General features: G+C 55.2%; 12 protein-coding genes across 12 annotated transcripts; 6 read left to right on the top strand and 6 right to left on the bottom strand.

Moving 5' to 3' along the window:
• Positions 1 to 2: 2 nt before the first annotated feature.
• BJ171DRAFT_537048 (uncharacterized protein) lies at positions 3 to 4,027 on the bottom strand. The gene is made up of 9 exons (XM_053112871.1): positions 3,346 to 4,027; positions 2,560 to 3,107; positions 2,293 to 2,379; positions 1,863 to 2,014; positions 1,521 to 1,710; positions 1,173 to 1,314; positions 666 to 1,076; positions 451 to 573; positions 3 to 311 (listed from the first exon to the last, which is right to left on the bottom strand). Exons 1-9 carry the CDS (start codon positions 3,725 to 3,727, stop codon positions 100 to 102), a joined length of 2,247 nt encoding a protein of 748 aa, XP_052961899.1. The 5' UTR covers positions 3,728 to 4,027; the 3' UTR covers positions 3 to 99.
• A 4,621-nt stretch (positions 4,028 to 8,648) lies between these two features.
• On the top strand, positions 8,649 to 10,698 carry BJ171DRAFT_432885 (poly polymerase catalytic domain-containing protein; the record flags this gene model as incomplete). The annotated part of the gene is made up of 5 exons (XM_053107922.1): positions 8,649 to 8,891; positions 9,080 to 9,263; positions 9,346 to 9,477; positions 9,615 to 10,394; positions 10,553 to 10,698. 5 exons carry the CDS (start codon positions 8,649 to 8,651, stop codon positions 10,696 to 10,698), a joined length of 1,485 nt encoding a protein of 494 aa, XP_052961898.1.
• On the bottom strand, positions 10,586 to 11,120 carry BJ171DRAFT_537043 (uncharacterized protein). Its single transcript, XM_053112870.1, has 2 exons — positions 11,068 to 11,120; positions 10,586 to 11,040 (listed from the first exon to the last, which is right to left on the bottom strand). Exons 1-2 carry the CDS (start codon positions 11,103 to 11,105, stop codon positions 10,791 to 10,793), a joined length of 288 nt encoding a protein of 95 aa, XP_052961897.1. The 5' UTR covers positions 11,106 to 11,120; the 3' UTR covers positions 10,586 to 10,790.
• Positions 11,041 to 12,757, bottom strand: BJ171DRAFT_537042 (uncharacterized protein). Its single transcript, XM_053112869.1, has 2 exons — positions 12,562 to 12,757; positions 11,041 to 12,447 (listed from the first exon to the last, which is right to left on the bottom strand). The coding sequence occupies exons 1-2, from the start codon at positions 12,719 to 12,721 to the stop codon at positions 11,156 to 11,158; spliced, it is 1,452 nt and encodes a 483-aa protein (XP_052961896.1). The 5' UTR covers positions 12,722 to 12,757; the 3' UTR covers positions 11,041 to 11,155.
• A 122-nt stretch (positions 12,758 to 12,879) lies between these two features.
• Positions 12,880 to 15,849, bottom strand: BJ171DRAFT_611077 (uncharacterized protein; the record flags this gene model as incomplete). Its single annotated transcript, XM_053115273.1, has 11 exons — positions 12,880 to 13,170; positions 13,305 to 13,504; positions 13,587 to 13,737; positions 13,908 to 14,053; positions 14,179 to 14,280; positions 14,421 to 14,544; positions 14,645 to 14,727; positions 14,873 to 14,998; positions 15,133 to 15,229; positions 15,320 to 15,456; positions 15,615 to 15,849. 11 exons carry the CDS (start codon positions 15,847 to 15,849, stop codon positions 13,126 to 13,128), a joined length of 1,446 nt encoding a protein of 481 aa, XP_052961895.1. The 3' UTR covers positions 12,880 to 13,125.
• Positions 15,850 to 16,140: 291 nt separating this feature from the next.
• BJ171DRAFT_537039 (Sodium/hydrogen exchanger family-domain-containing protein) lies at positions 16,141 to 19,325 on the top strand. The gene is made up of 8 exons (XM_053112868.1): positions 16,141 to 16,731; positions 16,937 to 17,034; positions 17,219 to 17,295; positions 17,434 to 17,640; positions 17,762 to 18,200; positions 18,421 to 18,996; positions 19,036 to 19,132; positions 19,303 to 19,325. The coding sequence occupies exons 1-7, from the start codon at positions 16,506 to 16,508 to the stop codon at positions 19,087 to 19,089; spliced, it is 1,677 nt and encodes a 558-aa protein (XP_052961894.1). The 5' UTR covers positions 16,141 to 16,505; the 3' UTR covers positions 19,090 to 19,132; positions 19,303 to 19,325.
• On the bottom strand, positions 19,125 to 20,801 carry BJ171DRAFT_537037 (uncharacterized protein). The gene is made up of 4 exons (XM_053112867.1): positions 20,739 to 20,801; positions 20,464 to 20,637; positions 19,843 to 20,266; positions 19,125 to 19,718 (listed from the first exon to the last, which is right to left on the bottom strand). The coding sequence occupies exons 2-4, from the start codon at positions 20,616 to 20,618 to the stop codon at positions 19,299 to 19,301; spliced, it is 999 nt and encodes a 332-aa protein (XP_052961893.1). The 5' UTR covers positions 20,619 to 20,637; positions 20,739 to 20,801; the 3' UTR covers positions 19,125 to 19,298.
• Positions 20,802 to 21,124: 323 nt separating this feature from the next.
• BJ171DRAFT_537036 (uncharacterized protein) lies at positions 21,125 to 21,465 on the top strand. Its single transcript, XM_053112866.1, has one exon. The coding sequence runs from the start codon at positions 21,131 to 21,133 to the stop codon at positions 21,395 to 21,397; it is 267 nt and encodes an 88-aa protein (XP_052961892.1). The 5' UTR covers positions 21,125 to 21,130; the 3' UTR covers positions 21,398 to 21,465.
• Positions 21,466 to 21,521: 56 nt separating this feature from the next.
• Positions 21,522 to 22,948, top strand: BJ171DRAFT_537035 (uncharacterized protein). Its single transcript, XM_053112865.1, has 2 exons — positions 21,522 to 22,576; positions 22,708 to 22,948. The coding sequence occupies exon 1, from the start codon at positions 21,925 to 21,927 to the stop codon at positions 22,480 to 22,482; it is 558 nt and encodes a 185-aa protein (XP_052961891.1). The 5' UTR covers positions 21,522 to 21,924; the 3' UTR covers positions 22,483 to 22,576; positions 22,708 to 22,948.
• Positions 22,949 to 24,501, top strand: BJ171DRAFT_537032 (uncharacterized protein). The gene is made up of 5 exons (XM_053112864.1): positions 22,949 to 23,043; positions 23,245 to 23,418; positions 23,585 to 23,630; positions 23,729 to 23,870; positions 24,071 to 24,501. Exons 1-5 carry the CDS (start codon positions 23,026 to 23,028, stop codon positions 24,147 to 24,149), a joined length of 459 nt encoding a protein of 152 aa, XP_052961890.1. The 5' UTR covers positions 22,949 to 23,025; the 3' UTR covers positions 24,150 to 24,501.
• Positions 24,502 to 24,534: 33 nt separating this feature from the next.
• On the bottom strand, positions 24,535 to 26,690 carry BJ171DRAFT_537028 (uncharacterized protein). Its single transcript, XM_053112863.1, has 7 exons — positions 26,588 to 26,690; positions 26,387 to 26,392; positions 26,168 to 26,292; positions 26,011 to 26,038; positions 25,636 to 25,838; positions 25,396 to 25,503; positions 24,535 to 25,135 (listed from the first exon to the last, which is right to left on the bottom strand). The coding sequence occupies exons 1-7, from the start codon at positions 26,607 to 26,609 to the stop codon at positions 24,719 to 24,721; spliced, it is 909 nt and encodes a 302-aa protein (XP_052961889.1). The 5' UTR covers positions 26,610 to 26,690; the 3' UTR covers positions 24,535 to 24,718.
• Positions 26,691 to 27,060: 370 nt separating this feature from the next.
• On the top strand, positions 27,061 to 27,839 carry BJ171DRAFT_25995 (uncharacterized protein). Its single transcript, XM_053106771.1, has one exon. It carries the CDS (start codon positions 27,232 to 27,234, stop codon positions 27,712 to 27,714), a length of 483 nt encoding a protein of 160 aa, XP_052961888.1. The 5' UTR covers positions 27,061 to 27,231; the 3' UTR covers positions 27,715 to 27,839.
• Positions 27,840 to 27,850: the final 11 nt, after the last annotated feature.

Genomic DNA, 27,850 nt, shown 5'->3' with positions numbered 1-27,850 from the left:
AATAATCTGAACGCCGGTGTCGGGATATGTGTATTATGGCGATCCAATCGAATCGAATCTCACGCTGGTCTCGCAGCCGAGGACATGAGGGCGCAGAGGTCACAGGCTCTTGTTCGGATCAAACAGCTGCAGGATCTGCAGGATGGAGTCTCTCCAATTCGCGAACCACAGGTCGTTCCTGGCTTTCTGCTCCTCCGCCTGGCTTTGAACGTGCAGCTGCCGGCGACGAATATCCTGCGAAAAGCGATTGCTAAAGTCTTGGTGCACCTGGGCAAAGCGCGATACGACGCTCTTGGTGCGTTCTGTGGTGTCTATCGCACCATTTGCAAGACGAAGTTGGCGATGATCTGGCGTGAGAATACAACCAACGTAGCGTCTGCTCTAAGGACAAAGCAGTGACACTCAGCAGTCCAGAAACTAGAGTCGGCACCCCAGCCCGTAGCCACCAACCTGAGGCTATTACTGCTGTCGATGCTGCTGCTGACCGCAGCGGAAGCTCGTCGAGGCTCTTTTTAGCCCGACGGGCATTGATGATTGATCGGATGGTTTGCTTTGGCACAGCTGGCGGATCGCCTATTGTTTGCGACGAAACCCGGTATCAGACACAGCAATCCCTGCTCTACCATCGACCAGCACAGATACGGCTGCCTTGGCACAAAACGCACCTGGGATGATCAAGTCGTTGCTGTGGACTGAGGCACTCATCAACGCGAGAAAGCTAGTTTTCAGATACTCCATCTCGACCAAGTACTGGACTCGAATCTTGTCCAGTGCAGCCTCATACGACGACCGAACCTTGACGATGCGGCCTTCAAAGTCTTTCTTGAGTTTCTCGGCCGAACACTCAAACACATCCAGCTCGCTTTTGTTGTTTGGGTGGCCGAGCCGAGGCTTCATCGAGCTGTACAGTGCTTTCCGCCGTCGTGCTTCCGACTTCCATGCGTCCGCAAATGACTGCGACTCCTGTTGCCAGGTGTCTTCGCAAACGAACGAGGCGTCCTTGTAGAGCGACGAGAGGATGTGTTCGGAGCTGTGGGATATGATGTCAAAGTATTGCACAACAATCGCGAGGAGGCCTGACAAAGTCATTGGATTAGTTGTGTTGGCGAGGCTCGGGTGACGGAACCGTGTGAATGGCAGGGCACGGCCGAAGCGATTCAGCGGCAGCCAACCTTTTGAAAAGTCAAGCCGTCTGGACTCTGAATCGTCCTTCAGCCCTTGCATACGCCCGTCGAGAGTCTTTTTATACTCCGGAAAGGTCGGAGGAATCTCCTGCGTTCGCTTGATGGTGTGTCGGAGCGACGAGTAAAACTCCTATGGACAAAGCATCGGGGCGGAGCAAATCGATGTGTGCGCGGGTGAGGATGCGTGGGCAATAGAATGCACTTCAACCCGAGCCGATACACCAAACGAAGCATTGTATACACGATGGCCCGGGTCGCAGCTCATGCGGACGACGATGCAGCCAAAGCCCGTTGGTCCTATAGGATATCAGGGAAACCCAGACCCCGAGCCCTCACCTGACTCTTGAGCTCAACAGAGGCAGAAGTTTCGTCCCAGATCAACTGGACCCGCTCTTGGTACGTCGGCTTGATCTCGTGCAGCGAGTCCGAGAGAATCGTCTGGGTAAGGGTCAAAGCCTGGCCGACATAGGTGTCGTGTGTGATGATTTTCTTCACTGATGGATGTGACAGAAGGAAAAACTCGGAGCTGTTTGGTTCCAGCAAAGACGCAGGATGTTGGATGCGTTGGTGGAGGGGGCATCGACAGTGCTCGTTAATATGGCCATGTGATTGTCAACCTGGTGATGAATGCAAGCGGCAGCTACAAGCAGAGCAGTGTCGACGATGCCCACGGCTCACCCTGAAGACATCCATTTTGTCTTCTCCAGTGTCACCGGCACCTGGACCCGACTTGGATCAAACGACTCGGTAAGGGAGTTGGAGTACCGGGTCATGTTGACGATAAGAATCCGTAGCTCGTTAAGGGTGCAGAGGAGCTGGCAAACCGAGTCCTGTGATTCCAAAGTACGGATTTGGGTGTGAGTTGATCGAGTCCTACAAAGCCATCACCGACTGAGCTCTCTATATTGGGGTGCGGATATCCATGAAGCCCTCTGGGGGAAGAAGCCATATTGGCAGAGCAATCAACTGTCCACTTTGATATCATACAGTGTGCAATGATCCATCCCACCGAGTGGGTTGCTCCCGACTCATCAGCACTGCCCGACAGCTTCCAGCACGATGGGAACTGAGTTGCTGACTACCGCAAGCAACTCGCCCCGTCACTCACCCAATTGAAGTTTTCCTTGTTTGCCAGAAACTTCAAGAGGTCAAGCTTCTGGTGGATGATCATGTCCAGCTGGCCCATATATGCCATCTGAACTTGGTGGCATGAGTGTGTGTGGGAGGGAAGGATTCGGGACGTTAGATCGATACCAAGGAGCTCATTGAGCGCAAGACAAATCGATCCACACATTTCCGAGGTGAGAAAGCCACCGAGATGAACCAGAGGAGATGGTTACGACGGCAGGCGAAACCTGGAGCTCAATAGACTTGCCTCTGCACGCAGCCTGAGTTTCGTCTTGGACAGGACGTCGTCGATGGCCTCGAGAAATCGGACCTCCTCGGAATGAGACCAGACCTCATCCTCCATCCGGATGGCATGCGCTTCGACCTCCTTCTGCACTCGATCGATGCGCCCATCGTGGGTGGAGACCCAGGCCTCGAGCTCGTAGATGAGGTCGGTTTTGGGATGGCGCTGGTTGATGATGCGCCATGCCTGAATGTGTTGCTCACACCGGCTCTTTTTCAGGACATCGCAGCCATACTGAAACGTTGAAAGGGCACTCGACAGCGATTCTTTCATGAATTTGGTATGGGCTTCCAGCTTTTCGTTGAACAGGGCCCTTGCCGACTGCATCTGCGTCGACTTTTTGATGCGGCGCAGCTGCTCGATGGTCGGGAGCGTGACGGAGACGGTGAACTCGCGCGACAGGAGCTCGAGCCGGTCGATCGAAGATGTAAAGCTGAGCTTGAGCTGCTCGATGCGGTGCTCGATAATGAAGGCTTCTTTTTCGTTCAGCACGGCACGCAAACCAATCTCCTCTGTCGCAACCGGCAGCCCCATGATTCGAGGCAGAATGTCAATTCATTTGCAATAGCCGATCGGCCAAAGAACCCAAGCCAATCAGCCAAAGCACCCAAGCCGCTCCGCACCGTCTCCATCACACATATCAAACTCTGAGATGCGATCAAGCTGCCTGTCGCTCGAGTGATAAAAGTCGACAGCCGCACGGCTGACTGAGTCAAATCTGCTGTGTCCCTTCCCGCATCAATTGCTTACCAAGACGGTTTCGGTATTGATCTTCGACGTCCCGTCGTCGGTTTTCGTAGCGGTACAGCGTTGCGTGCAGCTCGTTGGTCAGCTGTCCCACCTTCTCCTGGATCCGCGATGAGACCTGCTTCTCGACCTGCATTTCCCAAGTGTCGACCATTTGCATATATGTCTTTTGGATGTAGACTCTAACGTCCACCAGGCTACTGCTCGGAAGTTGTGGAACCTCCACCACCAACTTTTCGTGCTCCAGATCGACGGCAGGTGGGCAGGCCGTCGAATCGATGATGCCTATGTTTCCGACGGCGTCCGAATCTGTTGGGTAGTAGGCTGCGTCGTCAGCCAGAAATGCCTCGGCATCCAGAGATGGGAACGCCTTCTCTAAATCCATGTTGCCGGGTCGGTCGGCGTTTTGATCCTGCTGCTTGCCTTCCCCTCGGCCGGCTACGTGGACATCGGTGCTCTTGGCCAAGTGTGCAGGCGCGAGCAGCCTTGCTGCTTGGTCGTCTCTCCAGGACTTGACCTTCTTGTAGAAAAACTCGATCTCGTTATCCACTGTCGGAATCGTGTATACGTGTCCTCTGGGTGTGGTGAAGGTGATGCCGGAAGTGTTGACCGCTGTCGGGGGCGGAGCAAAGTCGATTGTCCATGCAACCACAATCCCTGTTAGCGAAGCCAGGACAGCCTCTCGAGCGCCGATTGTGTCTCAGCGGCCCTCAGCGGCCTTCAGCGGCCCTGCTAAACTACGCAAGTTTCACATCCCATGTGGCGTCCATGAGCGACACGCAACGCTCTGCACAATGCATCAAGTACAGGGCATTTTCAAGCATACGCGATTTTACTGGGGCCTTGACTTTGCTGCCGGCATCGTCGTTGAAGGATACTGCCATCGAGGTCATGGAAGCGGCGGGTCACAACAAGCACTAATTGTGTGCATCGAGCCGAGATGCACTTACAGCGGCGTCACCGCATGCCTACCCTTGCCCTTGTTTCCCTTGGACTGAAGCCCGGAGGAAGATTCTTCCAGATACGGAACGACGTCAAGGAAAGCACTCATCTAGGCAAGAAACCTGAAGTCAGCTTTAGGTCACATGTGCTCAAAGTTGTCTAGTGATACACACCTGGTCGCGAAACTTGGTAAATAGGCGCTGGACGTTTTCGAGCAGGGTGTGGATGACAATCACGCCTCTGGAGTGGAAGCCTCGCTGGGCTGATAGCGATGGACGAATGAGTCGGCGACATGTAGAATGGAGGGCCGTGCCGGACGCCCACCTTCTTCGATCGAATCCAGGAGCTTGTTGGCGTTCATAAGGCGCTGGTAGACGCCGATTTCGCTGTCCTCCTTTTTCATTCGCTCGACTTCGTGGAAAAGCTGCTTCTCAAACCACCGATAATCACAAACATAGATCCCATGCATGTCTCGGAGACGAGACTGTATCTCGTCTTCGAGGGTGACAAGCTTGGCCTGAGCGAGCCGAGGAGAGTGTAAGCTTGATTCAAAGCTGTTTGCAAGAGTCGCACGCAAATGGTGCCGGCCACAGACGCCGGGTGTGCTGACGTACCTTTTGCTCTCCCTTTATGCTCAGAATACAGGCCATGATATCGGCGACGACCATAAGCACATCGCGATTTCTTCCAGCCTGACTGATGAGCATCATGGCAGCACGCTTGCCGGCGAGAAACTGACTCGTTTTCTTGAACTTTTTTACAGGCTCTGAAGGGAGCGGGGAGGGGGACGAGTGGGGTGGTTGAGTGTGGGGCTAGCTGAACATATGCCAGGCTAAGGGGAGAGGAGGTGTGGGCGGTCTACCTTCCAATCGACTTTCCAGTTCGGTCGTGCTTTCGATTCCGCAGCTGACAATCAGTTTCTTGTGCTTCTTCATGCTCTCTTGGCAGCTTTTTTCAATGGTCTGCTCCATGTGGCCCACATTGTGCTGAAAGAGACGAGCCGAGTCTTCTATTTTATGGTATGTCCCCAAGTTTGATGCCCTCCAGGTGTTGACCCATTCGAGTGTGAGATTCTCGGCTGCAGTTTCGGCGATCCTGTTAAGCTATTGCGCAAACCGAGCCGCGGTCGATGGGCATGTGAGATCACTCTATCCCAACCAAATCTGCTTCCAAGCGTGCTCGAAGGGCTTTGGCGCCTGCGTTACCAGCTCTTTTTGCTGATCAAACTGCTGGCTCATAAATGCTTGTGCGTGCCCGTAGAACTTGTCAAAGTCAATGTCTTGGAGGGTTCTCACGCACTCAAAGTGCTGCTCAAAGAGAAACTTGACACGCATGTTCTTCCAAGCTTCTTTGCACTCCAACAGGATATCACTGAATTGCCTGTCAATGTCGACGTTGATGCTCCTCATGACGGTGACGTACTTGAGCATTGTTTCAGAAGTCTCAAGCAGGCGGCTATCGGCCAGGATGGTTTCCTCCTGTTGGGCATGTCGGCATCAGTGCGCATGTCGGCATCCGTGTGCATGTCTGTGCCGTTGCCCTCTCGACCGTTATGGGCATGCAACCTGGCTCGCTCCTGATACTCCTCCTGCAATTTCCATCCTTATCGACGCTCTTTCCTCGTCGGCCAGCCCCGTTTCGCTTACACACCGCGCACGGCCGCCTGGATCTCGTGTCCCGCCGCATACCTGAACAATGCGAGCGACCAGACTGGGAACCTGGTAGTAGATTTTGTGTAGTTCGTTTCCGTATTCCAGGAGGAGCTTTGACGACTTTTCGGTAAAGGTGCGTCTGAAGCTATCAAAATTGTTTTCCAGAATCTCGATCATGGCCTGCCGATGCCCGGACAATTCATGCGAGAGCTTCTTGAGATGCTCAAAGTCGTCGGCAACCAGCCTGGACAGTTTGTCGGTATCGATTAGAGCCAAGATTTCCTCAAGACCTGCTCGAGAAGGGTGTGTGTGTATATATAGGTCAGAGGCAAGGACACGGCGAAAGCTTTGGAGTCGAAGCATCGGTGTAAATGATGGCACGAATGCAGCAACACAGTCCATACGAGAGCGGCCCGCCGTCCAGGTTTCCTTGAACTGATTTACGATTTGGACGTTCGACTGCTTGAATTCGGCAACGAGTTGGTCCAGCCGGGATTTGTATTTTGAGCTGGTTTGCTGGAATCTGTTGGTGTGAGACACGGAGGCCGCGCCGCTCATGAGCAGCGACATCGGAACCGGAATGGGAGTGTTTTGCCCGACAGCAGGCCAGCTGCAGCGCCGCTGTCAAGACATGCGAGAAGCAGCGTCCGTACCTCTGTTCGATCAGCTTCTTTTGCATGGTTCCAGGGCCTCTTGATCCCGGCGCGATGACGGGGAGCGGGGTCTTTTCTGCCTCGATCTTGTGCGGGACGATGCTCGCCTCGATCAGTTTATCGATGCGCTCCTCGAGAGAGTGGGCCAGAGGCAGCAGCCGTTTCGTCTTTTGGCCAGGAATGGGACCAGAGCCCAGCGCTTGGGCCTTTCCCACCATCGACCGCCACGGCGACGATGTTTTGGGAACCGCACGCAGCTCAGGCAGCGAGCGGTATCGACGGTCGGATGCCATTGAGCGGGCCATGGCGACAAATTCAAGCTCGGATGGCTGCCCAGGATGCACCCGGCGTTGCGGCGGATCGCTTCCCACGGAAATAGAGGCGAGGGATGGTGGTGCGATCTGTGATCGGGGGGGGGGAGCCGAAGCGAAACAATGGCGACGGCGATTGCGCTGGACTGGAGCCGGAGTGCATCAGTGATGGGTTCATAGCTGCCCCATCACTCCATTGCATATATCCAGGATGCCACACTGCACCTCACATCCATCAATGTGTATCTATCACTCCATCAATGTGTACTATCACTCCACTGCACATCCATCAATGTGTATCTATCACTCCATCAATGTGTACTATCACTTTACCACATCCTTCACTCCGCTGCGTATCAATCCATACATCCGCCGGGGCGGTTGCTTTGTTCAAAGCACCGCCTGTTTGTGTTCTGCTTGGCTCTGCCCGATTTGTTTGTGTGCTGTGTTTGCCCCCGTTGCCGAGTCGCTGCTTTGCATTGACCCCCCGTACATAAAAAGCCCCGTCCGCCGCGATCGCACCCACCGTCGCCCCTCACTACCGTCTTTGCCGCTCCCTCGCTGCGCCTGTGTCTCGGCACCTGTCCCGCTTTGCCCTCCGCGATCGCAGATCTTGTCGATTTCGTCTCCTTCATTCGCCCCCCTCGTCTCGTCTACACCTTTCCCGTACCGTCCTTCCCTCCTCAGAAATGCCTCCAAGACGATCCGCCAGAGCTGCCAAGGATGCCGATGCCGATGCCGATGCTGCTCCCCCGGCCATCTTTGAATCGCTTGTCTTTGCCCTGAGTCCCGAGGCCGCCAAGCTTCCCGACAATCTGGCCACGGTCATCGCATCTCGTGCTGGGACCGTGGCCGCATCCCTCACCAAGAAGGTCACCTACCTGATCGCAACGCAGGACGAGTTGGATGCGCCCAAGCAGAGCGCCAAGATCCGCCAGGCTCTGGAACGCCCAGATGTCACCATCGTTTCACCCCTCTTTATCAAGGAATCTGCAGAGAAAGGCACCAAGCTCGACGACGGCACATACAAGCTGTCGCCCAAGGCCCCGGCTCTGCACGATCCCAAAGATTCAGCAGGCTCTACCGCATCTGGCTCCAAGAAGCGTCCTGCAGACGACGATGCCGATGACGATGCCGCTGCAACTGCTGATGCTTCCAAGGCGACGCCCGATGTCAAGGATGCCAAAGCCGCGGATACGGATGCCAAAGATAGTCGCCCGTCCCGAAGCAAGCGCCTCAAGACCAGCAGCGATGACAGTGCCGACGCCAAGTCCGAAGACAAAGACGCCAAGATCGATGGCAAAGATGCCGCAATGGCCGTCGAAGAAGAGGTCAAGTTGGTCAAGGTCATCAAGAAAGGCCGGGCCGTGAGTATTCGCTTGATTTGAGCCATATGCAGCGCGAGGATGCTCCCTTGACGCTTGCACGGGTGGGTCTCTGCTCCGGAGCCCGATCTGATGCATTTGTATGTGCGCGGGTTGCCATTGATGTTCTCGACAGGCCGTCGACTCGGTGTTTCCCTTTGCCAGTCGCACACACGTTCTCGAAGCCGACGGTATCGTCTACGGTGAGTTCCGGGGGAGGGAGGGTGCTCTCAGGATATGAATGAGACGGTGGTGATCGAGTGCAACGGTACGGCTGGACAGCCCGAAAGCAGCTTCTTCCGGATCGGCACGACATCAACCGCCTGCCAGACTTCCAGACTGCCCATGCTCGGTTCTCACCCATTGCAACGCCAAACAGATGCCATGCTGAACCAGACCGAGATCGCCAACAACAACAATAAGTTCTACATCATCCAGGTCCTCAAAGATGACAACTCCGAGCAGTACTATTTCTGGAACCGCTGGGGCCGCGTTGGCGCTGTGGGCCAAAGCAAGCATGTTGCGACATCGCGAACCGGAGCCATCGCTATGTTCGAGTCCAAGTTCAGCGACAAGACTCGCAATCAGTGGGCGAACCGAGCAAAGTTCACAAAGGTTCCTGGAAAGGTAACAGAGATGCTGTGCTGTGGCGTCGATTTTTCTTCACCAAACAATCATCTTGCTCACCAGGGAGAGTGGGAGGACGGCGTTGTATGCCGGCCCGTTGAGACTCATGTGCCTTGGGGTGTGCATGGCGCGTTCAATGTCTGCGCTGACGTCGCTCTGTTCTCCCCTTGTGTCTCCGCATCAACCAGTACTTTTTGATCGAGAGAGACTTTGGTGACGACGATGAGCAAACCAAGGAAGAACTCGACAAAGCCAACAAATCGCCTGTGAAGATCCCTGATTCCAAACTGGACAAGCGTGTCCAGGACCTCGTCGGTCTCATCAGCAACCTCGAGATGATGACCAAGGCCATGATCGAGATTGGCTACGACGGTAGGCTGGTTTTCGGATCCGTCGCTCTACCTTACTAAACATGTGATATTGACTGGCGACTGACATCTGCCCCGCCATTTAGCCAAGAAAATGCCCCTTGGCAAGCTCACCAAGGACAATATCGCCAAGGGCTACGAAGTCCTGAAGCAAATCGCTGCCGAGATGGAGGGTGCCAAGCGCAACAACGTCCTGACCAGCCTCAGTTCGTCCTTCTGTAAGTCACTGGAGGCTTGCCGCTGTGCTCAGCAACAGAAGCTCGCTGCCATCAGCGCATAGATCTTTGCGATTTTCCGAGGCCGACGACACCGCCACTCATCCCCTTCTGCCGTCTGTCGTCTTCTGGCTTTGCAGACACCATTATTCCGCATGCGTTTAGCGGGCGCCAAATACCGCCGGTGATCAACAACGGCCCCCTCCTGAAACAAAAGCTCGAGATGGTCGAGGCCCTTGGCGATATCCAGATTGCCCAGACTGTGCTCAAGACCGCACAGAACAACCTCGACGAAAATCCCATCGACGCAAAGTACCATTCGCTCAAGTGCGGGCTCACGCCCGTGGACCGCGACTCCGAAACCTGGTCCCTTATCGACAAGTACACGCAAAACACCCATGCTGCAACCCACAACCAGTACAATCTCGAGGTCCTCGATGTTTTCGAGGTTGCGCGCGACGGCGAAGAGGATCGGTTCAAGAGCAAGATGGCAGAGGACAAGGAGGTCGGCACCAACCGCAAGCTTCTGTGGCATGGTTCTCGCCTCACCAACTTTGTGGGCATCTTGAGCCAGGGCCTGCGCATCGCCCCGCCCGAAGCGCCTGTGACCGGCTACATGTTCGGCAAGGGTGTCTACTTTGCCGATATGGTCTCGAAATCGGCCAACTATTGCTTCACGTCGTCGTCGCAGAACACGGGCGTGCTTCTGTTGTGTGAGGTCGCACTGGGCAAGGAGAACGAGCTGCTCCATTCCGACTATAATGCCGACCAGAACCGCAAGAACAACAACGCCCACTCGACCAAGGGATGTGGCGGCACCGCCCCCGATCCCAAATCAACGGTTACGCTGCCGGATGGTGTCCAAGTGCCGTGTGGCAAGGGTGTAAGCACCAACGTCAAGGGCCACTTGCTCTATAACGGTAAGCGTGCGGTGACTTGTCATGACTATGGGGGAGGGAAGGCACGGACTGCATGGAGCAAGTTTGCCCCCCCGGTCTTGACCGGCTGGTCGCGCCGAGTTCTTGCTGCAGCCCAGCTAATATAGAGAATCCTGGTCTCTGGGGAATGCGAAAAACAGAGTTCATTGTCTACGACGTTGCCCAGATCAAGGTCCGGTACTTGATCAAGATGAAGGTAAGAACCGGCTCCTTTAGTCTCAAGATTGTACAGCACACTCAGTACACACAGACACTAATCCTTGGGATCTGGTCCACTGCCTTCTGAACCGTCCGTGCAACAGTTTAACTACAAGTCGCGATACTAGAGTTTGATCTGAAGCGAAGCTGACTCTACGCATTTGTCAATAAGAATACATTTCATGGCTGAGAGAATCCGTCAACCGTGCCGCTGAAACTCTGCAAGAGAGCGACGCTGATGCCGCACGACAAGTATGAGGCAGACGCTGATGAAGCAGGGCGCCGCTGCAACAGAACGCAGATGAGACAGGACCACACACATACACATACACATACAGTAGAGCACAAGGAATAGCGCATAGGATACAGGGAAGAAATGAGGCGGACAGGGGGAAGGACAGAAGGAAGGACAGAAGGAAGGACAGAAGGAAGGACAGAAGGAAGGACAGAAGGAGGAACAAAAGAAAGTATCAGAAGAGACTCGCTGCTGAGCATCGAGGAAGGAGGCAGCCCTGATGGCGACAGCGTCAGTTCACGGGCGCCGCTCAGGCCGTCTTCAATCTGGCGGGGAGCGAACTTTTGCGGTTGCTCTTCAAGAAATCAAAGTGCCGCTGCATCGACGATTTGCGGTTCATGGTCGAAACAGGCGCTGCCTCGGAAGCAGTGCCAGGCTCGACGACCGGCTCGGCGTCCGGCTCGGCGTCCGGCTGGGCGGCTGGCTCGGGTGGACCCTCCAGCTCGACGATGCGGATCCAGGCGCGTGCAGCCATGGTGTTGTCAAAGACTCGCTTCAAGTGATGCAGAGGGCAGACGCCCGCCATCTGTTTGGCCCTGTTCTCGATCTCGACCCACAGGTCGTCGTAGATATGGACGACAACGACCACATCTCCGCAGTCCAAGGGAACTTCGTCGGGACGCCTCGGTACGTATGGGTAGGCGACCTCATAGACCTCAGACTCGGCTGAGGCCGTCGGCAGGGGGCTGCTTCTGATCTGCGACTGCAGCCGAGGCAGCAGGGGGATCTGCACAGGCTCGTTTGGGAGGGTCTTGACGGTCGGCGGGATGACCCGGATGGGGATGCGCAGGTCGACAATCGGGTGATTGGAGAGCGTCGTGAACAGCTTGATCCGTACTTCATACTGGACCTGAACGTCGCTCGACTGGAGCGACGGGATGGCCGTGGCCGGCACGATGCCGTGGAGGTTTTTGGTCTCCAGTGCATTCCAGCGGGTCGTCCGGGTCCGCTCGCCCAAGCGGGTTTCCTCGACAAAGCTGCGGTCCTCGGCATCCCGGATGGCAATTCGCAAGATCATGCTCATGACCACCATGGCAATCTTTCCATCGTCGTGTTGGCAAGTGAGCTGCACGACAATGTTGTCACCAGGCATGACGACGTTGCGCTGCAGCGATGCCAGGTACTTGAACGGGGCTGGCTCGTCAGGCACCCGCACGGCTGCACTGAAGGTCAGGCATCGCCGGTTGGCCAGCATCTGCGCATGGTCGCCTGGAAGGATGAGCATCGACCGCTCGGTGCTTCTGGAGCGCACGGGGGTGCCGCTTGCGCTGGGGCTCTGCCCGAGCTTGGTCATGATGTTGCTCGGTCTGGTCCACACAGCTATCGCCTTGAGTTTGTAGCTGATGCGGATGTTGCCGTAATCGAACGTCGGCGGTGTCTGAGCGAGTGGCAGCTGAAGCTTGGCCGGAAACCCATGTGTGCCTGCCGAAAGCGGGCCGGAAGCGGTTGAGTCGTAGACAACCACGCCGCTGCTGAAGAAGGGCTTGCAGAGCAGCCGAGGGCCGTCCTCGTACCATGTTGCAGCGATGGTTCCTTCGACCCCTGTACCGGAAATGGAGATCAGATTTGGACCACAGGAGAAAGGCGGTCCGGTCGATGGCACCCTGCACCGACAACAGCGCCTCTCGCTGCATCCGCTGGATCCTGTTGCATTACCAAAGGAGACGTGAATGTCTCGGACGTCGCAGTCGAGTGAGACTTTGATGGTCGCTGGGACGATCAGCACAGCGGCGCCCGGGGTTGTCTGCGCGACGGACTCGCCGGCAGAGTTGACGGCGCTTACGATTTGGATAGCCCGCACCTGTTCCGAGACCATGGCGGCTGTTTGTCTCCTGACGAGGGCGCTCCAACGATGTGGGGGAATGGGGGCGAAAGGGGAAGTGCCCGCTGGTCTTGGTCTTGTGGGGCGGCTGTGGCTGTGGCTATGGCTGTGGCTGCCACGAGATTCCCATCCCATGACAAGGGTCGCCTCCAGACGAGACCAACCAAGAGAAGGCTGTGTATATTGATATTGAGAACCCACGGGGCTGTCCAGAGGGTCGAGTGAATGCACCACACATGCACCACACTCCTGAAACCAACCAAGTCAAAGGGATTGCCAGCCAGGACTCAAACCAAATCGCACGGCCCAGGACGACAGCACAATCGAAAAGTCCGGCATACGTGTTCCTGGCAAGCAGTGCTCGGCGACCGGCCAGGCCTGACTGGGTTCGTTCGGGATCAGTGGGACATGTCTTCGCCTTCGGGTTCTCGGCGGCCCCATACCTGCAAACACGGCACGTCGTTCGTGTACAGTCAGTATCCAAGGAGTCCGTCAACAGCAGCGCGGTGACGGCGATTGATCCAGCATAGATGGTGGCTTGTCCCATGCCTGATATTGCCGGCGACAGCAGCCATACCTGGATATACGACTCCGACAGGAAAATCATCTGCGGCATGATTTCTTCGACGATCAGGTCTTGAATTTGGAACCACTGATCCTTGCCTTTGCAATACACATGCACCTTGTATGTTCCACTGCCCGAGCCCGGCTTGCCCTCGTGGCAGATGTTCGCCACAAGATCGTATCGAGTTTCAACACCGGTATCTCCTTCGTAGCCTATGATTTGATGCAAGGTCCGGATCAGCCGCGTTCCCTTTCCTCCAGCAAGCGATCCTGCTGTGCATCCGCCGGCGCCTACACTCGCTCATATCGACGTTTCGGATCGGAAATGTGACGATCGTTGGGTTCTTTTCGAGGTCCCAGTTGTTCTTTGTAAATCGTTTTATATGGAAGATCAAGAATTGAGGGAGCTTGGTGATCTTGAAGCGCCTCAGCGTTTTACCTTGCTCCTGCGGTATGTAGGAATCAAACGCCATGGTTGATTCTTTTGCATGCAAGCGCGATCGCATGGCCATCCCCTCTGAGGGGCAACAGTCGGACTGACTCTGCAGGGCCTAGTGTCATCCTTGCATCTGCCGTCTCTGGAGACACCTGCCCTGACTCGCAGAAACATACGCACCTGTCCAGCGACGCCATCATATTTCTGAATGAGCATCGACAGAGGCACTTGCGGGATAATGTTCTTTTCGATTTCGTCTTGGAACAACGGAGGCGGCGGCAGGTCCAGTGTCAGGAACATGAAGGGCACATGCGATACTTTGATCTCTGGGAAGATACAAAAAGAAAAGGCGTTACTCGTGCCATTCTCATCTTGATTCGCAGCGTAGCGCCCTCAATACGACGCCGGCACCAGCCATACGATGGGCCAAGTCGAACTGCGCTGCTCTCACCTCGGTTGAGGTCAAAGACCTTTGCTTGACTGTTGTCTTCGCTTGCCACGATCTCTTGGGTTTCGATCCGGAGCTGACCCTGGAAAGTATTGTGCACGATGCCTGCATCAGGGAGCCGAGCGAGTGACATGAGCATACTTGGTCAATGTTGCTTGGCCTATGCTAGCACGGCCAGCCTGAGGGCCATTTTCGTCGGTCGCTCATGCACGCGAGTCGACCGCATCGCACTGGGTGGAACTGACTTTTACTACCGCTCTTCTTGCCGCCGAGATCGGTGTGGAGTGTGTTGAGGAACCAGACTATAAAGTCGATGGGGTCCATCTGCTTGGTCAGAGTAAACCTCTTTTGACTCGAGTTCGCCATTTCCTGCAGGCCATCGTGTGTCATTAGCAAGAGTGTGAAGATGGATATTCTACTTTCCTGGGAGTTTCATTCAGGTCATCGCGGGAAACGGAGAGATGATTACCTGCAAGAATTCGTGGGGGCTCACTTGGCCCTTGAAGGCTCGAGGATTCCAGATTCGCCGGACAAGAATGCCAAATCTCCGGGCTAAGTCGGTCGAGTGCGGGTATGTGTGCTTTGTCAATGACTGGCCGCGATATACGGATCGATAATTGCAAGTGCCCGCCATGGCGCTGCACAAGCAGCCAGATCGCCCACTTTGGGTGCCGCAGTGGTTTTGCGCTCGCCATACCAAGCTCCGAGCTTTCCGGCAAATCCCCGAGGAGGAAAAAGTCTCGCAGCGGTTTGATATGTGCCAGGGCGTGAATGGCGGTGTTGACATAGTCGTTGGCTTTGATGTTGTTGAGTCCGACAAACCCTTGTGATCGAGCAATTTGGATTACCGGTCCGCATTTTTGCATTCGAGTATAAAGAGCGCAGCCCCGCGCGCAGCTATGACGGCAACAGCTACCTAAACCGGAGCAACGATCAAGAGAAGGAGCCGCAACTTACCTGGGAGATATGGCTTGTTGTTTAAATCGTAGGAGTACCTTTCGGAGCTATCGAGCGACTGAATCTGCTCCTTGGTGAAGGTAGGCTTCAAGACGTACTACATCACATGGCGGCAATGAGCACAAGCGAGGGAGACGTTGTCACCTTCTGGACTATGCAGTCGTAGCACGCGGCTGCAGTTTCTTACCTTGATGTCGTTGAGAGACGCCTCTGTCTCTTCGTACCCATCTGGCAGGATATATATCCTGAGGTTCTCGAGATGGATAAAGACATGGTGATCCTCGTGCAGGCTGTGAAAGTAGGCGTGCGACGCCTTGCCCCGTCCTTCCGGATCAATACTGTTAGCCCAGTTGGTCCTAGCAGGTCGCATGATTTACAGCGACGCACTGGAGAGTGCTTTCGAGATCGCAGCACAAACCGTGGCCTGCGAGTCGACGGCCTTCGAAGACTTCGGGATGGCTGGAGACAGTGGGGTGACGTACCTTGGAAATACCTGCCACAGACGAGGCAGGCATAGACATTGAGGTTGGAGAGCGATACAGAGCACAGCTTCTCGAAATCAAAGTCAAGCATGTGCCTGTTGACAGTGTCGAGAAACAGACCCTTGATGGGTTTGGCAGGCGCCTGTCTCGGCCGCTTGGCGACAACAGGCGCATCGTCGTCCGGGTCCTCGGGCTGGGGGCGCTTCTGTTCCGCGGGCTCTGATGCGTCGACCATTCGGGTGGTGGTGATAAACGGATATGTCCAGTGCAGAGGGGAAGCTGGCGCCGGATTGCAGATGGGGGATATCACCAGATCGATGCCGACCAGATCGATCCGGACCAGGCAAGATCAGGCAAGATCAGGCCAGATCCGCCGAACAGTCCGCCCTGGCTGGATCCGCCCTGGCTGGATCCGCCCTGGCTGGATCCGCTTCTCGGCGTGCTCTCGCTTCTCGGCGTGCTCTCGCTTCTCGGCGTGCTGTCGTCCTGGGCATTTCCGCTCGTCCTTCATTCGCCGTGCTGTCTCCTTTGCATCATCAGTCTCCCAACACACCGCCCTGCCGTCTGTCCCGACGATCAGTTGCCTGCCGAGATTGCCCCAGGCGATCTGTTTCGCCTCGCCTCACCAAAGAGCTGACCGTTTCCAGCCCAGGCCCTCTGGAATCTGCCACCCGGTGGCTCTTCAACCACATCCACGGGCCAGCCAATCGCTCGCGAATGCTCGGAAGCACTCGTCGTGGCGCTTTCCAAACTCCTCTGGCCACTTAACCCAGATACCAATCCCGAGACGACACATCTGCAAGGGCAGAATTTATCGAGACACTACCTCGGCCTTGCTGATTACTCAAGCAGCATTGCCGCGAAATACTCATCTGGCAGTCGCTCGTCGTCATGGATCCTCCCGAGTCGCAGTACACACCAGTTCCCGATGCGAGCACTCTTGGGTCACAGTCCGAGTTGCTGACGACATGGGCGCTTCTTATCCTCATCGTCTTGCTCCTCGCGATTGTGCTGATATCGTATCTGCTGCAACGCAACCAAATCCGATTCATCCATGAGACGGTTGTCTCCTTGATCCTCGGTCTGGTTGTTGGCCTCTTCATCAAGCTCTCTTCATGTAAGCCATGTTGTGCAAAGCCGTGTCGTTGATGTGCCTGCATCTCGCCGTGGTTTTCAAGCATCTCGCCGTGATTTTCAAGCATCTCCCCCGACCGGCAGCACACGTTGAAACCTTGGTGCTCCATCGTGCCTCCTCGATCGGGTTTGCTGCACCCAAGCCAAGCTGACACTGACCCTGCATGTGCCTGAACCACGTCTTTCAGTCGAGGGGCTTCAAGAAATCGTTTCGTTTGATCATCGGTACTTTTTCAATCTGCTTCTGCCACCAATCATTCTTAACTCTGGATACGACATGAAACGGGTACGGCCCAGCAAAGCGGTGACGCGATTTGATCCATACGGGTCTGGTTGATGGCAGCGGAGCGCCGATTGCAAGCTGCAGCCGCACGGCCATGTCCTCGTGCAAAGCGACAGTGGAACGATGATCCACAGCGCAGTGCTAACTCGGACTGCTGTCCGCACGCCTCTCTCTGGCTCAATCACAGGAGCGTTTCTTCCGCAACTTTGGATCGATTCTGACCTTTGCATTCCTGGGAACCTTTATATCTACACTTGTCATTGGGTATGTGACCTTCTCGGCTACAAAGAACGAGGACCCGTCCAACAGTCACAAGAGATGGGGCCGGAAGCCGTGCCCCAGCTGTGTGTGGCTGACCTGTGCTCACTCCTTGCCTCCTCCTCCCACGATATCGTTGCTCAGGATCATGATTTACCTGGTTGCGCTGACTGGCATCCACGCACTGGGGTTGTCCCTACTCGACTGTCTCGTCTTCGGAGCCATCTTGTCGTCAACGGATCCGGTGACAGTCCTGGCCATCTTCCATCAGCGCAGAGTCGATCCCCAGCTCTATGCGATCATCTTTGGCGAAAGTCTCCTGAACGACTCGGTTGCCATCGCACTCTTCACGTATGTCAAATCGTGTGCCTTCGCTCGTGCGGCTGGGCGGCGCCAATGCGAATCGGGGCTAGTCGAGGCAACCAGAGTGGATCCTTACGATTGTATCTTTTCCCCTTTGCCACGTTCGCAGCACCCTCTCCAACTTCAACAGCGATTCCGCCTTCTCACTCTCTAGCATTTTCTATGGAATTGGGTCGTTTTCGGCTCTATTTTTTGGATCGCTCATGATAGGCGTCATCATGGCTTTGATTTGCACTCTCATGCTCAAGCACTCGCAGCTGTTTGAGTATCCGTCGCTAGAGTCGTGCATGGTGTTGCTCTTGGCATATGCCTCGTATCTGCTCTCCAACGGCTGTCACCTGTCTGGAATAGTTTCGCTGCTGTTCTGTGGCATCACTCTCAAGCACTATGCGTACGACAATCTCAGCCTGCGTTCGAGACGGACCACAAAGTACATGTTTCGGGTGCTTTCCCAGATGAGTGAAAACTTTGTCTTTATCTACCTGGGAATATCGATCTTTACCCGATCAGACTCTATTTTCCTGCCGGTCCTGATCGTTTTGATCCTGGTGAGTGAAGCGTCTCCGAATTGGCCGAGATCTTGCTCCCGTGCCACGGCAATTCCGACGCTATTGGAGGCTCGCCTCGATTCGACAACGCAACAGCATATCGGCTTGGTGTAATTGGATGTCGGCCCTGTGGGCACCAATCAAATAGGGCAGCGGGGTTGCCACCGATGTTGACAGGAACGATGACTCGCCGCGCTCGTCGCAAATCGTAAACCACTAGATCATATTGCTGGTGGCTCGCTACATCTCAACGGTGCCTCTAGCCTGGCTGGTCAACTCGGTCACATATCGACTCTACGGGAAAGTGAACCACCTTCCAAAGAACCACCAATGGATGATGTGGTGGGCCGGTCTCCGTGGTGCCATCGCCTTTGCCCTTGCCTTTGAAGTCACCGGTAAAGCCGGAGACATCATTCGCTCAACGACTCTGGTCGTATGTGTCATTAGCGTGTTGATTCTTGGCGGTACCACAAACTATGCCCTCGAACGACTGAAAATCGAAACAGATGTCGGCCCCAAGAGAAATCATGCCCTCGCTGACGACATAGACGATGCTACAGACTCAAGCGTCGACGGTTTTGAAGATGACGATGACGACTCTGGCTATCGATACGAATATGAGGACGAGCACCCGCTGGCATCGTTTGCTCCACGTTCGTCGGTCTCAAGCTACGCGTCCTCCCAGCCCCTGTCGGATGGGCCCCCTATCGCGACCGAGCGCTCGGCACCGCATTGGTTCATAAATTTTGATGACCAGTGGGTCAAGCCCCTATTTTCTCGACGCAAATATGAGCGACCTGGCTCCTCGGAGGCGTATCCGCGCTCCCGGGGCCCGCCTGGCACTGGCAGCAGCCACAAACGAAGGGTATCGGGCTCACTCGACGAATAAGCTCCAGTCATAATATAACTCTTCCAGTCGAATAACACGAGTTCTATTTTCATAAGAGCGAATACCACCTGTCTTAATTTCTCATTGGTGACGTCGTGGAGTAATCAGGGTGATGGGCCAGACGCTCCTTCGCACCTCGCTTTGCCCGGAAGAGTCGAGCACGGGCGCTTCGGGCTGGACCAACCAACTTTCGATACTACAGTCACAGCCTACCAATCAACCGAATCGTCCTCCGGCATGAAGTTGCTGGCTCGCTGATTGATGAACAGAACTTCCGAAAGCTCAACGGCAAACTCACGGAGGACCAAACATGAGCGCAGGACCTTGGTTTCGTTTTCGTGGGTACGAGGCGGGCGACGGACAAAGAACGAGGAGCGCCGGCCACGGCCCGAAGGTGTCGGCACCACCGGTCGAGGTGGCTGTCTCGTCTCGGAACTCTGCAGGTCCGACGGTCGAACGGTGGGCAGGGCCGACAAATGCGGCGCATCTCCTTTCCGACTATGCTGTCTCTCGGTCGGTTGGCGGCTGTTGATGGGCCCAGAGCCGATATCGCTCTTGATTCTCTCCATCTTGGCTTGAACATCCAATATGTTGTCTTCGATGATGTAGACGGTGAACTTTTCATGAATCTAAAGGCGAGTCGTTGGCCGATGATAAACCGTTAGATACATGGAAATGCTGCGGAACTCTTCCGATTCAAGAGCAAGGCCGAGTCCGGGCTGACATATCGTGATCGACTGCCGTCGAACGCACCATCTCCAAGGTACATATCAGGTTGCAAATATATGGGTCTATCAATGGTGTCTTGGCTTCGCGGCTCTGCTTCTGGCAAAGCGATGTCTGACTCGATGTCCTTGAGCGTTCTCGACCCAGCCGAAGCCGAGCAATCACGAGAATAGAGCTTGTCAGCAGCACTTGGCTGTTGTACGAAAGCGTCGGAAACTGATGCAATGTAAGTAGCACATTTGAAAGGAGCTCGTTTCCGACAGAGCGAAGCTGCCAGCCAGAAAGATGCTTCGGAAGCATGCACTGGCGTGAGACTGGCGCAAATATCGTGGCCGAGCTTGTGTCTCTGGAAAAACATTGCTCAAAAATGCGGGTGAGAGGTATGATGTCGGGGGCTTGCATCGCTTCGACATGCTCTTTGCGGTTGACAATGTGCGCGACTTGGAAGAGACTGCATAGAGAGCGTATCCGTCAGTTTAATTAACCGTGGGATTTGTCGGCCATACAACCGTCGATGCAAAGGAAACAGTAGAGTATCATTCCAGGCCGGCCGCATTTGAGCATCGAATATGCAGCTGGTTTGGCTTCGGAGGACGCATCGAGGCGACTACTGGGCTCAAGATAACAAAACAAAAACGGGACTCTTACTGGTAGAGTGCGCTCTCAAGCGTCATTGACGGCGAAACAGAGTCGGATGCTTCCAAGTCCCACTGCAGTGACCTCTCCGGCGTCGCCAGCATGGTGGTGACAGCGCCGTGATCTGTTGATAGTAGGTAGTAAAGAAGCGATAGTGCTGCCTCCATCAACTGGGGCACGACGAAGGTAGCATTGCAGAGTCAACATTCTGGAATCGGCATATGGTCGTGCATCGATAGGGCAACCGGGAGCAGTTTGTAATCACAGTCAATCCATCATCACATCAGCTCTGTCGCTATGGCTGTACCCCTCAGTGCAAGGTTCAGCTTGGGTTGGCATAACACAAACCTCGGACGAGCCGCGGCCGATGTGCCCAGAAAGAGCGGAGACTCCGGCGGCTTCGTTTGCGTCAGTCAAGCAGCCCACAAGGAGCGACTGCAGATCTTTGGACCACGTATATTTCAACATGTCCCTCATGAAGAGCATTGCTATCTTGGCTGTGGTGAGGTCGCTGTGGAAGTTTGAACTGCATTAATCTGGCGTCTCGCTTTGAGCAAGAAGAGGCGGCAGCTGCGGATGCTAGCTCTGCGGCCCCTCTCTGATGCGCTGACTGTCCACATACTTGCTGCATATTCCAACGCCAAGTTTGTGGTCCCAAAAAGACACGAGGTTCTCGCGAATGACTTCCTTGAATTGCTTTGTAATGTTATGTACATGTTATCACGCCGAAGTAATCTCAACCTGGCTCAAGCAATCTCGCTCTAGCCGGGTACTTACAGAGTGGTTTTCGTTCATTATTTCGTTGATAATATTCCACACCGGGATATGGAGCATGTCGAACATGGGGCTCGACGTTGCTGAATCCGCCGCGATCGCGCTATCGGCTGGTGGCAAGCTACTGGATTTGATTTGCTGCAGGTACTGCTCGGAAATGTCATTCATCTGAGAGAAATGTCAACCAGCAATAAGGAGCATGCTTGAGTGCGCGTCAGAGATACCGACAGATGACCACATGATTGTCTTTATCGGTCGCCGACTTCGCCTCGGGCATCCCTGCCACCGGATTTTGAGTATGAAACCGGGCCATCCCGAGAACAAGGCAGATATGGAAGCAAGTACGACAACAGACTGGACTCAGTATACAGACCAGTATCTTGCACAGTGAAGGCAAGTGAATGTACTGAGCCATGCTGATGCGGGTTGCCCCTGCCTCAATCAAGATCGAGTTGAGAAGCTTCAAGGCATCCCGGGCGAGTCGACCGATGTCGTCGGATCGCGATATGTAGCCGAGGGGCACGCCAACAAGAAAGTGCTCGCGAATGGTGCGTTCTGCTTCGAGCTGGTCCTGAGGCTCATCGCAAATTTTGAGCAGTCCAAAGAATAGTTCCATAAATATAGGGACTTTTTGTATATGCTCAAGTACGAGGACGATCAGCATTAGCATGAGCGTTATGGTGGATTCCGACTCGTCTGATGACGCCGGTGGACTGGGGCTTTGACCAGATGTTGGCAGCGGATTGCCGAGCTGTGCTGTGTCTGGAGCACCAGCATCGCTCGGGAGCTGCCTTGTGTTGGTCGCCAGCGAGCTCCGGGATTCAGTATGGGAATGTGGGAAGAGCGACGGCAGATGGCCCTTGTCTGCAGCAGGCACCCCGACCTGAGGCTCACGATTTGCGGGTTCAAAGCAATAAGGCGTATTGTGAGCAGCCAGGACAATCCGCTGGAGGGGCAAACGAACTGACTCTTGAGGCAGGAGCTTGGTGGCATAGAACGGCGTCGAGAGGAGCTGGCAGAGAAAGCCGAGGACCTCATTCAGCAGGCCCTCGGGAAGCTGCAGTCATTCGCAGCGCAGCAGACAGTGTGGTAAGAACCATGTTGCATGCACTCTGCTGCGCCGGGCAAGAATGTGACTTTCATGGGATGCCTATCCGTCGTACGTTTGTTTCTCCAAAGTCGACCAGTGTCTCGATCAGCCGCGTCTGCAGCATGAATTCGAGACAAGGCCCCATCGTGGCGTCGTCCTCGCTGTGATGTCGCTCGAGCGCCTCTTCTCTCCTGAGACACTCAAGCATTGTCTCGAGCTGCTCCTTGATTGCGATCTCCTCGATCGCTTGGCAGCGGACCTCTGGGAACCCAGCCAGTGCAACGGGAGGCGCACACTCGGTCGTCAGTTCCAGCACAGCCGACATGATCGCATGCGCACTCCACAGACACGTCCCCAGGGGAGTAAGCCGTTGGCCAAAAGGCGAAACTCACCCGAACTCATGAACGCCTGGCGGATCTTGGTCCAGCACCGCACAAAGACATCACGGATATGCTGTTTCTGCGCTGCCGGAGACAGAAACTCGGCTGCTGAGCTCAAAAGATATGTCAGCGTCTTGTCCATATCGGCCGGATGTTGATGCAGAGGGCGGGAGGAGCGTTCGCTCAGCCGGGTTGGGCTGCCGTCTTGGCCCTGCAGGTCTCGGCGAGAACAGGCGAGAGCGAGAGCAAGTGCCCAACCCTCGCTTCTGGCCCCTGGGTTCCCGTTCTGCATCTTTGCCCTCTCATCGCCAGCAACAAGCCGCCGACACAATGGAGTCGCCCTGGGAGGTCAGGACGAGAACTGCACGGCATCGATCCGCCTGCGACGACGACGACCAAACTGCGGACCTCTGGACGCCTGAATATGATCAGTCTGCTCATCCCCATTCTCATCCCCATTCTCATCCCCTGTTCATCCCCGTGCTCGTTTCCATCATCACGCTCTGGATCTGCATTCGTCGCCGTCGGGTTGTCTTTCGCCCAACGCAGGAACGCTGGTCAAAATCCCGCGATCGACCTTACTACTTCAACCGCCAAACAGGCGAGAGTCAGTGGGATAAGCCCGATGACTCTTACAAGCCCCACGTCAAGGCCGGGGAAGTGCGTGCCTCGCATCTTCTCGTCAAACACAGGGACTCTCGCCGTCCGTCGTCGTGGAAACAAGTAAGCGACCCTGCTCTGGCTTGCGGATGCCAATTCTCTCATCTCTAGACCAGCTGGCCATAGAGAGCCCTCTACTCATCGTCAAGTGCTTGGCATGCTGTTCTTTTGACATGGTCCATGATTGTGCCCCCGTTCTATCTGGCTAACTTACCGTGGGTGCCATCAGGAAAACATCACACGAACCAAGGAAGAGGCCTATGCAATCATTCAAGGTAGTGGCTGAGTGTCTGAGGAAGCAGATCCTGCCAGCTTCGGGCGGCTTTCTCGCCCCTGCCACTGATTATCTCAATGCAACATTCACTTGTTTCAGGCTATCGCGAGCGCATCGTCAGCGGCGAACTAACGCTCGGACAGCTGGCCCGAACTGAAAGCGACTGCAGTTCGGCAAAGAAAGACGGCGATCTTGGGTTTTTTGGACCTGGCGCAATGCAGCCTGCCTTTGAATCCGCCACGTTCGTATCGACCAAAGTGGAGTCTCGATGGCTCGTCGTGCGAGAACTGGGTCGACGAATAAGCCAGTGTGGTGTCCTGCAGGATCATGCCATCAAGCACGATGGGTGATCAATGAGCTGACGGACGGATAAGGGCATGCGCTTGAAACGGCCGATTGGGCGCTCGACGTTCTGATGCTTGGTGGTATCCATGTTTTTAGGTTTGCCCTGCAAGTCGGAGAGCTCAGCGGGCCTGTCGAATCGGACTCGGGCATCCATTTGATTTTGCGAACGGCCTAACATGGCAGCGGCAGCACAGCTTGTTGTCAAAGGCTGTAATGGTCGGAAATCCGAAGGGATCGCCTCACTCTCAATTATCAATAGTCCTCTGTCGTGAAACTTGTTTTGCGGTGCAATCTCGGTGTGCTATCGGTCGGCGGTGCATCGGCGAGGGCATGACGGTGTTGAAAAGGACAGCTCTCGAGCACACCGCACGGCCGTGTCTGTCGGTTGGTGTTGGTGTGTGTGGCATGGCCGTGTATATCTCAGATCAATGCCATGGGCAACGGCAATGGTGCGCCATGAAGAGTCCATGACTGTGCTGGTGGTCATTGCCGACGGCGATCCAGATCCAAATCCAGATCCAAATCCAGATCCCCTGTATGGCGCATCACACCAGGCCCAGTACGATCCAGAACGGCAATGCCAATATTGAGAATTCGAGTATAGACTTTGTCACATCACAGGGCTCGGAAACAAAGATTCGTGTAGCTATAATCCGTCCACAGCAACGGGATCGTGCTAAGAAGGCTCTCTCGATGACGAAGACCCAATCCTCAAATAGAGCGTGTCAATCGGTGTACCCAGGTTCACTGCATGTTCTGACCCTCCTGCCCATCAAGCAAGAGTGCAGCCGCTCGATTTGTATCATTGCCGCTCATGCGCAACGCGGCGAGGACGTCCTCGCGCTGGAAGCCCATGCTTTCAAGGGCTGAGATCTGTTCCTCTGGAGGATTTTCTGTCGAAGCTTGGGCAATAGTGTCGGCATCATGGTTACTGGTTCTTGGGGCGGGTGGTCGAGGTGTACGCTCCTGAACATTGGTGAGGGAAGGTCGCTGGACATTGGAGGACATCAGCAAGGGAAGGATCCACGCCTTGCAAAAGCTGCGAACAGCCTGGGGATAGCGCCACTTTTGGAAGGGAAGTAGCGGTTGTCGATAGAGCATTCCTGCGGCAAGGCCACAGACGCCGGCCACGGCTGAGTTTGGGAACGACGACAGCAAGAGCTTCCTCGTTTTGGATCGCGATCCATGTCGCCAATGGGGAAGGATGAGGGAGGAAAAGGCAGATTGCGGCGAGATGAGACCGATGCGACCAATACCATGCCCAGACGGTTACAGCGATCCAGATTCGAGGCGTGAAGTCAAGACGCCGGCCATGCATGACGGCGACAGCAAGGGGTCAATCGCACAAGTGGAGCTTGATGCCGCATATCAGAACTCGAACTTGCATCGAAATACAACTTGCCAACTCGCGACCAAGTTACCTGGGCAGCCATCATGTATGGCAGATACTTGTCGCTGAAGCTCATGCCCAGCAACTGCGACTTCCAAGTGGCCGGAACAGTTGCATGATACTGCCACAGGGCAGCAAACTGGCGGTGCGAGGGAGTCGGAGAGTGAGTAATCGGAGCCGGCGAGTCTCAGTCCATCGAGCGGCCTCGCAGACGAATCGGCAGTGGACTCTAGTCGGGGTCACTGGCGCGGTTGCGTAGGTTGGAACGTACGATAATGGCATATGGTCCCGACGACACATATTTCAGGCCAAAGTAATGGCCCGAGGCGAGGACGGCCACGTAGAATATGGTTGACAGGGTCGAAGTGATTGTCACAAAGGAAGCGAACTTGGAGGTTCCCCATTGTCGCTCAATTAAGCGCATGTGGTAGATCAACAAGCTGCCGAACAGGATCTCTGCACTGCTGCGGAAAGCTGGTTGTTCGTCGGAAGTAGTTCAGCGCGACGATTTGAAAGTTTGATAGTTGAGGAGTTTGAACGAGACAGCGGCGAGAGGGGTGGCGATTAAAATCATAACAGAGGCAGGACCAAGGCGCCGATGCAAGTAGTGAGATTCCTCAGGCTCATGGCTGTCCAGCAAACTCACCGCAATGAGTTGAGATCAGTCTCCAGAACTGCTCCGGTCATCCGCATTCGCCACCACGAGTTCGAATGCAATCAAAAGATTAGTCCCGAGCTCTGTCCGTATGGGCTTGGGCAAGTGCTGGCACCTCCAATGGTATCCACGGCCGGAGCAAACGTACTTGGTGGTCGCGCACAATGTGGGGGAAAAGCTGCAGATGAAAGCTGTGCTTGAACTTGAAAACGGCCGAGAGTAGGCTGTTGATTCCGACGAACAGAAACACCCCCTTGGACACGGGTGCATTGTCTGCACGATGAGGATTCGCCATGAGATTGTGTCCTGGGCTGCATTGCCAGAGATCCACAGGCCCATCGCTAAACACGCACAACAGCCGACTTACAGAAGCCTATGGTTGGATACCATTGCGTCCGGCGGGATAAACACGGTGGGGAGAATGTGAATCAGCGGGAGGTGCAGCAACCGACCAGGATCGACAGCAACCGACCAGGATCGACAGCGATCGACAGCGATCGGCAGCAATGGGGCCATCAACGCAGGGCTTGTCCGTCGCCTACAGCGCCGACCGGCAGATTGCCGCTACCTGAGGGGCCCGAGGGAAGCATTGTGGACTCTGGAGATCTGAGGCCGACTGGGCTGCTGGGAAGTGTCCGTATCTCGGCCCCGAGCGATCTGTCCGATGAGATGACACGCAAGCAGCGGCAGCAAGCGAAGGGCGAGGCGCGAACGATGCGCAGCGCGGCGCCTGGTGCGATGTCGGGCGGCCTGCTTGGGGATTGGGTCGTCATGGCCTTGATCATCTTGGAGCGAACGTCCTCCCAGATCGCCCCCTCAATTCTCCCAGATCCAACCCGATCCAACCAGGCCGGCCAAAGCGATGCGTGAATCGCTGCCGCGATCGCAGAGCCCCCTCCTCGGCACCTTTGCGAACACCTATCCGGCCTCCGTCGAGCCCACCCAAGCCGTCAGCGACCCCAGCGACTCGTCGTCCTACGACCAGGCTCTCTTGTCCAAACTGGCCTTTGTCAACGAAGTCAAGGACAAGCTGGGCCTTTCACCCAGTGAGCGGAAGCTGGTAAACAAGTCTTCATCTATTTTGTCTTGGGTTTTTATGGCCTCGGTGCTCCGCCGCACTGAGGCGCTGTGCCATCGCATATTCCGAACCGATTCTCGTCCAGAAGATAATGTGGTTTGCCCGGCGATCAAAGCTGCAACCGCGAGCGGAAGATGCGGAGCCGCCAAGTCGGCAGGGTATCCATCGAGTCTCGAAAGACTCTGCCCCTCGCTTGCGCACATGGGGTATCTTTACCCCCCCCCAACTTCCCATGGAAACTGACAACAGCGGTCGATCCCGACCGATCGTGCGCTTCTGCGACTAGGCTGCCTATCTCTATTGCATTGATGAAGCCAATCCAGACAACCAGATCAAATACCCCATCCACACAGGAATTACCTGTGTTGGAAGCAACATGGAAGCTGATGTCGTATTGCCCGTGCCTGGTGTCAGCGGACTCCATGCGATTTTCGGTTGGTAACAGTTCCGTCAGAGACCAGTCTGTAGGGACTCTCGCCTGGGAGAGCTGGACAGAATCAGATGGGACCAGCATCCATCACACTGCTCACTCCTCTCAACAGCTCCAGCCGACAATTCTGACGAACACTGCTGGGTGCTTGATTACTGCCTTGACACATGCTCTTCATCCTCGGTAGAGATATCCTCGCAAGGATCGATCCATTTTATCCAGGACCTCGAATCCACAAACTTTACCTCTATTGGCCAAGGTGACGATTCCGTTAGACTGTATCCTGCAAGGGCGTACCAGCTATTGAACAACCAAGCAGTTCA

This window comes from Polychytrium aggregatum, assembly GCF_025602895.1.
Source record: "Polychytrium aggregatum strain JEL109 chromosome Unknown BJ171scaffold_108, whole genome shotgun sequence".
NCBI lineage: Eukaryota > Fungi > Chytridiomycota > Chytridiomycetes > Polychytriales > Polychytrium > Polychytrium aggregatum.
The sequence above is the reverse complement of the archived record's forward strand: the minus strand, read 5'-3'. Positions and strand labels throughout refer to the sequence as shown.

Coding starts and splice junctions, on each gene's coding strand:
- BJ171DRAFT_537036 (XM_053112866.1), top strand. CDS start 21,131: ATGACTTCCTTGAATTGCTTTGTAATGTTATGTACATGTTATCACGCC.
- BJ171DRAFT_537039 (XM_053112868.1), top strand. CDS start 16,506: ATGGATCCTCCCGAGTCGCAGTACACACCAGTTCCCGATGCGAGCACT. Junction 16,732..16,936: donor CTTCATCAAGCTCTCTTCAT/GTAAGCCATGTT, acceptor CACGTCTTTCAG/TCGAGGGGCTTCAAGAAATC. Junction 18,201..18,420: donor TCCTGATCGTTTTGATCCTG/GTGAGTGAAGCG, acceptor GTAAACCACTAG/ATCATATTGCTGGTGGCTCG.
- BJ171DRAFT_537037 (XM_053112867.1), bottom strand. CDS start 20,618: ATGGAGGCAGCACTATCGCTTCTTTACTACCTACTATCAACAGATCAC. Junction 20,267..20,463: donor CTTGAGAGCGCACTCTACCA/GTAAGAGTCCCG, acceptor CTCTCTATGCAG/TCTCTTCCAAGTCGCGCACA. Junction 19,719..19,842: donor TGATATGTACCTTGGAGATG/GTGCGTTCGACG, acceptor ACTCGCCTTTAG/ATTCATGAAAAGTTCACCGT.
- BJ171DRAFT_25995 (XM_053106771.1), top strand. CDS start 27,232: ATGCGGAGCCGCCAAGTCGGCAGGGTATCCATCGAGTCTCGAAAGACT.
- BJ171DRAFT_537035 (XM_053112865.1), top strand. CDS start 21,925: ATGACGCCGGTGGACTGGGGCTTTGACCAGATGTTGGCAGCGGATTGC.
- BJ171DRAFT_537028 (XM_053112863.1), bottom strand. CDS start 26,609: ATGCTTCCCTCGGGCCCCTCAG. Junction 26,039..26,167: donor ACATTGTGCGCGACCACCAA/GTACGTTTGCTC, acceptor TGACCGGAGCAG/TTCTGGAGACTGATCTCAAC. Junction 25,839..26,010: donor ACTGATCTCAACTCATTGCG/GTGAGTTTGCTG, acceptor ACGAACAACCAG/CTTTCCGCAGCAGTGCAGAG.
- BJ171DRAFT_537048 (XM_053112871.1), bottom strand. CDS start 3,727: ATGGATTTAGAGAAGGCGTTCCCATCTCTGGATGCCGAGGCATTTCTG. Junction 1,315..1,520: donor CTGTTGAGCTCAAGAGTCAG/GTGAGGGCTCGG, acceptor CTTTGTCCATAG/GAGTTTTACTCGTCGCTCCG. Junction 1,077..1,172: donor ACGGCTTGACTTTTCAAAAG/GTTGGCTGCCGC, acceptor TGACTTTGTCAG/GCCTCCTCGCGATTGTTGTG.
- BJ171DRAFT_537032 (XM_053112864.1), top strand. Junction 23,631..23,728: donor GGCCTATGCAATCATTCAAG/GTAGTGGCTGAG, acceptor CACTTGTTTCAG/GCTATCGCGAGCGCATCGTC. Junction 23,871..24,070: donor CCTGCCTTTGAATCCGCCAC/GTTCGTATCGAC, acceptor CCATGTTTTTAG/GTTTGCCCTGCAAGTCGGAG.
- BJ171DRAFT_537042 (XM_053112869.1), bottom strand. CDS start 12,721: ATGGTCTCGGAACAGGTGCGGGCTATCCAAATCGTAAGCGCCGTCAAC. Junction 12,448..12,561: donor AGACATTCACGTCTCCTTTG/GTAATGCAACAG, acceptor TTTCCGGTACAG/GGGTCGAAGGAACCATCGCT.
- BJ171DRAFT_537043 (XM_053112870.1), bottom strand. CDS start 11,105: ATGCTCAGCAGCGAGTCTCTTCTGATACTTTCTTTTGT. Junction 11,041..11,067: donor CTTCTGATACTTTCTTTTGT/TCCTCCTTCTGT, acceptor TCCTTCTGTCCT/TCCTTCTGTCCTTCCTTCTG.